This window comes from Antrostomus carolinensis, unplaced genomic scaffold (genome assembly GCF_000700745.2).
Source record: "Antrostomus carolinensis isolate BGI_N321 unplaced genomic scaffold, ASM70074v2 scaffold27637, whole genome shotgun sequence".
Classification (NCBI taxonomy): domain Eukaryota; kingdom Metazoa; phylum Chordata; class Aves; order Caprimulgiformes; family Caprimulgidae; genus Antrostomus; species Antrostomus carolinensis.
Window position 1 is genome coordinate 31222 of NW_010327045.1, and position 8553 is coordinate 39774.

The window sequence follows — 8553 nt, forward strand, 5'->3', positions numbered from 1 at the left end:
CAGACCAGCACGTTCCCACAGAAGACAGGCCCTAGAAGAGCAACCTGAAACAGGAGCAGCTGGAGGTATTTCTTAGAGCCGGTGGCTTTTGTGGCCATGGCAGGGTTAGGGGCTAGATAGCGTGGAGTTTTTCCTTCCAGTTGTGAGTCTTGTACCTCTGTGTTGTGCTTAATGGCTCTTTGCACTTTTAGCAAAAGCAAGAGTTTGCTGTTGCACAGGTGGGTCCTTTAAAACCCATATTTGGTCTCAGGTCTGAAAAGACAGAAAAGGATGGTTGGTGATTCAGTATTCCCTTTCTACCTTCTACCCTGTTAGCTTGCCCCTGAAGGAGCTGCTTTCCCTGGTTAGCAGGGTGGCAGCAATTCCTACTGCTGTCAAAGGTCTGCCTTCAAGCTACTCCCTTTGCACAAGAAGAATTTCATCCTTTATTTTTTTTATACCTGTTGTAATTTTTCTGAGGGAAAAATAAAAATAAGAAATAAAAGGAAATAACGGGATCTCTTCTAGCTGCGTAATTACTGTAGCAGTAAATGCTGGCAGATTTACTGTAAGTATTAGCAAATAAGTGGCACTGTGGCCAGCACTGGAGAAATGCTGAGGTTTGTGGGAGGATGTATGACCACATCTGATTTGAAGATGCTTGTTTTCAATTGCAACAGCTGTGGTATCTGTATACTGTAATGTTTCTGTTACTTATGGCAGCAAACTTACCTGTACTTGAAGATATATTTCTCTTATTCTGAGAGTTTCCCAGCTTTCTCCACCTTTCTTTCCAGAAGCAGCACGGGGGCTTACTTAGCTGACAGGCAGCAGTGCTACAGGGAGTGCTTGCTTGAAGGTATTGCTAATCCTGGGGCAAGAGCCCCAGGTAACACAAGGAGGAGGGACACCTATCATGGGACTAGCAGTGCCAAACTATACCGTAGGCATCCTTAAGCCTCCTCAACCCTTTTACAGCCATATCCCTGCTGGTAAGTAATATGAATTACTGGCAGTCATGCCCCAGCCCTTGCAGAGAGCTGCTGCCTCTCCAGGCTTCACCGTTAATTCCAGTTGGTGCATCTTTATAGAGAGGAAGAAACTGCAAGTGAGCTAGTCCCCTGGATGCCAGCAGGGACTTGTATTGCTCCCATGAACTAGTGATGCCAGAGGCAGATCGAGGAAGGAGAGGCCACAGGGTACATTTAAGTGGCTGACTTGGAAGCAGCACCCTTTTTCAGGGTGAGATGTTAAAAGTACTGATGTTTTCTATGCTGAGAGAAGGCAGCAAATCCTTCATTTGGGTGACAATAATGCCAATAATAACATGTAGTTTGTTCTGATATATGACAGGTGGTTTCTGACTGCTTCCAGACAATTCTTATTGCAGAGAGCACATTGCTACTGTCTGGGGCACATCACCACCAGCCTGGTCATGTTATGGGCTCAGTTCATGTGTCTAAACATGGGTCAGGGGCCACCCTGGCCCCTAAAGGTGCTTCTCAGAGCAAACCCACATCTTCTAGGGTAGCTCTCACTTGGAAAGTTGGCACTTGAATGTAAGGCTCTGTGTCCTGGAAGGAGCTCTTAATCACTAGGAGCCAAATTGACAGGTAAAACCCAGGGGTATAATGATGCACTCGCTCCAACACAATCTGGGGAACGCGTGCTATGCAGCAAAAAAATCTTACCTAGTGGAATCCTCCCAGGTACGTAAGCATTGTGCTCTGAGTCGCAAGGTGCAATTTGCCACACTGGTTTGCTTCTGTTTCTTGCTGCTCACCTCCTCTGTGCCTGGGCTGCTCTGGCCAGGCTGGGTGTCGGGCAGAAGGAGCTTAAATAAGTTACCCTCTGAAATGGGCTTTTCAAAAGGAAGAAATAATACAATATGGGATGATCACAACAAGGCATGCTTTCTGGGATTATTCATTGCTTTGTAATTATTGCTCCAGTAATTTAATAGTTGAGATGGCCTTCCTCATGCTAGGGTATATTATAATGTTATTACAGAGCCAGATTCTCAGAAGGACTTTGTGTCCTGTAGCTCAAAAACACAGTGTCTGACTGCTAAAAAGATTTTTCACTCCTTTTAGGGTACCAGCTGGCAAAACAAAATTGTTTGTTGAGTAGTAGACTTGTTTATAAACTGTCCACAGGAACAAAGATAAAATCTTGTGGTTTGTTTGCAGAGTTTTTCAAAAGTTAGTATGTTATCTGTGTTGGGCGTGTGGCCCTTGATTCTAGAGATCTAGGCAAGTTTTTAATGACCCAAAAATACAGGAATGTAAAGATGCACCTCCATGGTTTTAAAATATTGTCCATAATATTCAACCTGACTTTTTCTAAATCCTCAGAATTTAGGGCAATTATGCCAGCATGTTTCAACAGCGATTTGGCCTTACAGCCAGGAGTTTCACTACAATCTCTCCATAGACCTTTATATTCAGGATAATATCTTTTTTTTTCAGACTAATTTAGCTTATTTGGAAAAGTCCTATAAGAAACCTAAAGCTTTTCCAGCAACTATTGAAAGGCCATGTTCATGTGGGCGTTCTGCTAGGGCAGGTGGGAACTGGGGCTTCGTCTCTGACCCCTCAGTAACTAACACCTCTGTAGCAAATCAGAGCTATTGCTAGGGGAACCAGAGGGTTAAATTTGTCTTGTTTCCATGGCCAGCTTTTAAAGATGATACTCAGATTACTCTTAATGCAGAGAACATAAGCGCTTTGGGAGGATTAAAGGACAAAATCCAGCAAATGAGAGAAAAGTGGGGTGGAAGAAAGTAAACGGTGTTAAGTGTCTGTATATCACACATCTAGCATGACTAAGTAGAAGTGCTGCAGACACTGATGCAACCTCCAGCCTTGTTAAGTAACAACAGGCTTTTTGAGGCCAAGTTATGCAAAAATTAGGCAATACGAATTAGTGTTTTCCACATACGGGTCTCTTCACTGTTTTGCTGAATGAGGGTTATGGTGTATGTGGCCTCTTTGTTTCTAGAAAACCTTGATGCCAGCCAGCACCTCAAAAATTCAGTGCCAGTGATTCTGTCATAGAAAAGGGAAGCTTTTGCCCTGAGTAGCACCAAATTACTCTGTGCTCTACTTCTGGACTGAAAGCAGACTTGAAAATCTTGACTATCTTTTTTTTTTTGGAGGGAGAGAAGAAGGCTGGATGGGGTAAGTATGAGGGCTGGCTCATTCCTGAATACAGACAGAAGTGAGTGGATTGAGCAATTTTGCAGAGGCACATGTGCAAGTGCTCAGCAAAACACCTACTCCCATGTAATCCCCAGGGGTAATAGGGAAACGCCAGAAAAATGTAATGAGCTGAAATAGCCTTACCATCACCACCTTTCTCAGCTAAATTGTATCTTTATTGTGTCTTTAATTGCATCTCTTGCACCTCGAGTGCTGTGTTCAGTTTTGGGCCCCTCACTAAAAGAAGGACATGGAGGTGCTGGAGCGTGTCCAAAGGAGGGCAATGAAGCTGGTGAAGGGTCTGGAGAACAAGTCTTATGAGGAGCAGCTGAGGGAACTGGGGTTGTTTAGCCTGGAGAAGAGGAGGCTGAGGGGAGACCTTATCACTCTCTACAACTACCTGAAAGGAGGTTGTAGTAAGGTGGGTGTTGGTCTCTTCTCCCAGGTAACAAGTGACAGGACAAGAGGAAATGGCCTCAAGTTGCACCAAAGGAAGTTTAGATTGGATATGAGGGAGAATTTCTTTACTGAAAGGGTTCTCAGGCATTGGAATGGGTTGCCCAGGGCAGTGTTAGAATCCCTGTCCTTGGAGATACTTAAGACTCATGTAGACATAGTGCTTAGGGACGTGGTTTAGTTGAGGACTTCTCAGTGTTAGGTTAATGATTGGACTCGATGATCTTAAAGGTCTTTTCTAATCCAGACAATTCTGTCATTCTGTGATTATGTGATTTATACCTCTGTCTTGCAGCTGTAGGACAAAAATACCAGGGGCTAGGTTTATAGCATTTCACTTGTTTTTAGCATATGAGTTGAGGATTTTATGAAATCTCCTCACTGCTCTTGCAGGGACACCTGGGCATGTATATCTATAGGCACCAGGATGGCTTGCACTGAAGCCGTTTCAATTCTGCAAAGCAAAAAAACCCAACCAACCAAACAACAACAAAAAAAGACAGAAGGTTCGGGCTAGGAATTGTGCATTTTTGATGGAGAAGAGATGCTGCACCCTGTCCTTGCCAGCTCTACGGTGAGGTGCAGCAGCAGAGACTTGCCAAAGCCACCTGCAGATACAGCATACCCCTGTCTTGCCAGCATCTGTCTGACCCCCAGGGGAAAGCTGGAGATGGGCAAATCTGCAAATACTGAGGGTATAGACATGATGGTACTCATCTAATGGCTCACCAGCCCAGAAAGGGACAGTGGCTCTCTCCTTCCCACCTTTTTACGCGTGCTTGCTGCTCATGCTCCTGTGCCAAGCCTTTCCCTGTGCCAGGTCAGCTTGCCAATGATTTATTTTAGTGCATGAGTTTGCTGCAGGGTCACAGGCAAGTTGAGCAAAGACCAAGCTATCACAGATCTCCTGAATGGTTGCCCATCAGCCATTGCATTGAGCCACATAGTAATATATTTACATGCTCGAATGCATTTGTATGTTCATAGCTCTGCAGGGGAATGAAAACTAAATCAAAATCCCCGCTGAACATTGACTGAATCCACCAATTGTACGTAACCCTGCTGCTGTACTGTAGCTTCTTGCCAGTGTTCTGGTCTAAAAAAGGAATTTGGAACAGAGCAAAGCTCATCTCTGGGCAGGGAAAATGTATCAGAAATAACATTTTTCTTACTTGGATGCAACCAGCTCAAGGCCCTAAGCCACATCCGAGTCTTGCAGGAGTGAAGTTTTGCTGTTTGACACGGGAAGTTGCCAGCGCGAGGCTTGTACCTGGGCCCTGGTGCACAAGGAATACCCCTGCCACTTATTCCCCAGAGGTATATCCATGTGGCACCTTGGCCTTGGCACATGTCCTCCTGGACAGTCTCCTTGCCAGGACTGCCTGTGACCATGTCTCCTCTTGTGTTTGAGCATACAGGGAAGGCAGAGACTGCTCTTCCTCTGATATTGCAGGTTCAGAGCTGATCCATCACAGCTCAGTCAGGGACACTGAAGGGAGCACCTGGTCTGCTGCTAATGGGAGTGCAGAGGGGTGTTTCTGTGTGTTTGTCTTGGGGGCAAATACAGGAGGGACCTCTGCTCCCAGGAAATCAGGTCTGAAGGTTGGGACTTGGGCTTCACCTTATTACTGTGAGGGATGTCATTTCACCCCTGGGGGATTTCACCAGGATAGGTTTGTGTTTCCTCCACTGTTTGCACTGGAAGCATGGGTGGGATTTTGGCTGGGGCTGCTGTGTCCTGCACCTGGGGTGTTTTGAGGCTGGAAGAGTGAAAGGGAGGAACATTCTCTGCTTTGGATGTCATCAGCTCAGATGTCTGGACCTCTGTGTGCAATGTGGGAGCACCCTTGGCCACTCTTTCTGTGAGCATCAAGGACTTCCCTTGAGCTCCTACCTCTAAGCCAGTAGGAAGCCCCTGGTCCGTGGCTCCCATGGTCCATGGCTCCGCTCCCGGGTGTCTGCATGCAGCTGTGAGGAGGAAGGCTTCTCCATCCACACTATGTGTAATGCATACACCTTGGCATTGACAAGCAGCAGGAAAAGAGGCACTGTGTTCATATCAAAGGATTCAAAGTCCTGGTTTTACAAGGGTGTTTACAAGGGAGCTGCACTCATCCTGCCCTGATTTGCTAGATGGTGCTTTTAAGAGCAAAGTTACTTCTGCAATCTCTCCTCTGGCCTCATAACCAAATACTTGTTTCTTTCCCGGGGTCTTATCAGTTTGGGTCTGCACAAAACTTCTGGGACACAGCATCTTAACCTCCCCTAGCTGGTTGTGTTACAGCTCTTCAGCTGCCAACAAGCACCATATCTACAGCAGCAAGGGCAGGTGCTGTTAGGATTGCACTTTGAGCCCAGGAACAGAAGATATAAATACAAAAAACCCTGGTTCTCACTGAGAATAGTGAAGGAAAGCATTTGGAGCATGTTTGATGCCCTTATACACTTCACAGGAGTGGCTATCTGAATTGTGAAGAGGAAAGAGATGTCATTAGAGAGTCATCTAACAGACCAGAAATGCTTTTGGGGGGAAAAAAACCCAAATCTGTGTGATTCCACACAGATGAAAATATCTAAGGAGCAAAACAGGGGCAATTGGAAGGCCTGGCTTTATATCCAAGCAGCGACAAACAGGTCTGCAAGAGATTTAGGGTGGGAAGAAAATGCCTAGAACAAATAATAGAAGAACAAGTTGTTGCCATTAGCAGAGGAGCGGTCTTTGGCAGGAGCAGCAGGTCCAAAACATGTGCTGGGGGTGCCGAGCTGCAACAGCAGGAGTAAGAATGAAAGGAAATTCCTGTAGCAAGACGTCACGATGTCAAGGGGCTGAGGAAATGCAGCACCTGAATAGACTAAGATGCCTTCAGCCTAAAAATACACAGCTAGGAGAGGCTGTGTTATGAGGACAGCCTACAGAGCCCTGAAAGATGGGGAAGATCAATGTGGATGAATTGCAGGTAGTATCTCAGTGCATGAAGTAAGGGACCTCAAAAAACAAAACAAAACAAAACAAAACAGCAAGTTGTGAGGGAAAAGCAAATCCCCAGGGGATGCACAATGTGCTATGGGATGTGGTGGGTGTCACAAGAGTCAGGGTTTCAAAGGCAGATTTGTAAAAAACCCTGCAATGACCAGAGACAGGGAACCACATCTGGCTCAGGAACTGCTTTCCTACATGGCATCTTCTCTGTATGACAGAAGTGGCTGAAGCCACTGCTCACTAATTCAGGCATCTCTGCTGCTGTCTGTAATTATCTGGATTATTTTTACCATCTCCTTTTCTGACATCTCTGGCTCAGTTTTCTTTGTACTGAGACTGCAAGGTAGGAGCAGACAGTGAGGTTCAGACCTTGCTCTTCTGTAACAAATCACTACAACCAAGCAACACACAAACTGCATCATACAACACAGAGAAGCTCCCAACATCTGAGAGAGAACCAGAAAATATTTGCAATTATTTTATTATTATTTAAAATAACATTTATTCCAAGAAGGCATCACAGTTCTGAATCTTCTCTTTTTCTCTTTGATTTCTCCCCACACATCCCAGTAAGTAAGACCGATCTCTGCTGTGACGCCCACCACCCCCACTTCTGTTGGGTTTGTGGTACCTAATGGCCAAACTCCAAGGTTTTTGCTGAATGATGGGATTTAACTCAGTCTTGCTGTCTATATACCTGGACAGGTCCCACCTGACTGTTAGTCTCATCCCTGAAGCACAGCAGAGCTGTTTCTCATCTGATAGTGTTTCAGCACTGGGCTGTGCCTGGCTGCTTCCCTGTCACCCTGCCTGTCCTTCAGGTCCCTGGTCATTTTTTTTTAACCTCTTGACCTATTTCACCCATTCCTGAGAAAGAAATTGCATCTTCAGAGATGCTCTGTGCCTACAAACAATGAGTATTTCCTCCAGGTTGTAGGCAAGATTGTCTAGCACGTTTACCAAACATAAGAGAGGATGATGAACATGGGCAGGAAATGGCAGCATCTGAGGAACTGGGACCCAACAACCATCTGACTCACAATTCCCTTTTCTTAAATGATTGTGACATAAAACCAGCTGTTTTTAAAGCACTAGCTTTTAGCAAAGCTGTTCCAGCCCCTAGCTGCATCACGTGCTGCAGCATGGCCTTTAGCTGTGGTCTGTCTGGCCATGGTGGGAGGGGGAACAGCCAAGAACCTTTCCTCTGACCCCCTGGGGACCCATCATACTTGACGGGTGGTGAGGCTGTGGGGAGACTGGGCTAGCATAACACCTTCCCGGTCTCTGGCAGCAGAACAGCACAAAAGTGACTGGCAAAATCCTCCTTTTGCCTCCAGCTTTGTTGCTCCTGGGTGGAAGGATTGGTCCCAAGCTCCCCAGGCTGCATCCATCTCCCAGACACCCTGGGGATGGTTTTTTTCCCATCCCACTCATGTCATCTCACCCACATGCCCCAGCAGCAAGGGGTGTGGGAGGGCAGGGAGGGGCACAGCCATCACTGTGCCCTGTCCTGTCCCGTCCCTGTCAAAGTGTGACATAGTAGGGGGGTTTCTGAGATAGGAATTGGGGGGTGTAGGACCCTGCGTGAGCCCTGCCCATGGCAGAAATGTGCATGTGGAAGCTGCTAACAACTTTTGTTCACTGTGTGTTGGAAAAGCCTCTTTACTGCGTTCTGGCATTTTTATGCCTCAAAAACAAGCTGCATAGGTGTATCCTACAGATGTCCTGGGCGGGCAAAGCAGGGCTGGGGCAATGCCAGGTGGGATGAGGCTCAGCAGCACTTTGTAACAATGCAGCAGCTTTCACAGGGGTGCAAATCTGGGAGGAAGACACAGGAATAAAACTCTTTATTTTTGCAAAAGCCCATCTGGCACAGGGAGGCCGGTGAGACACAGGCCGGCTGTGGCAGTGCTGGAGCTGCTGCAGGGGAGCAGGACT

General features: G+C 46.5%; 1 protein-coding gene across 1 annotated transcript in view; it reads right to left on the bottom strand.

Annotated features, from left to right (window-relative positions):
* Nucleotides 1–98, bottom strand: part of LOC104527943 (UDP-glucuronosyltransferase 2A2) — a 13406-nt gene extending 13308 nt beyond the window's left edge. The window contains 1 exon segment of the mRNA XM_010171793.1: nucleotides 1–98. This exon segment is cut by the window's left edge and continues 10 nt beyond it. Coding sequence (XP_010170095.1) covers nucleotides 1–98 — 98 coding nt within the window.
* Nucleotides 99–8553: the final 8455 nt, after the last annotated feature.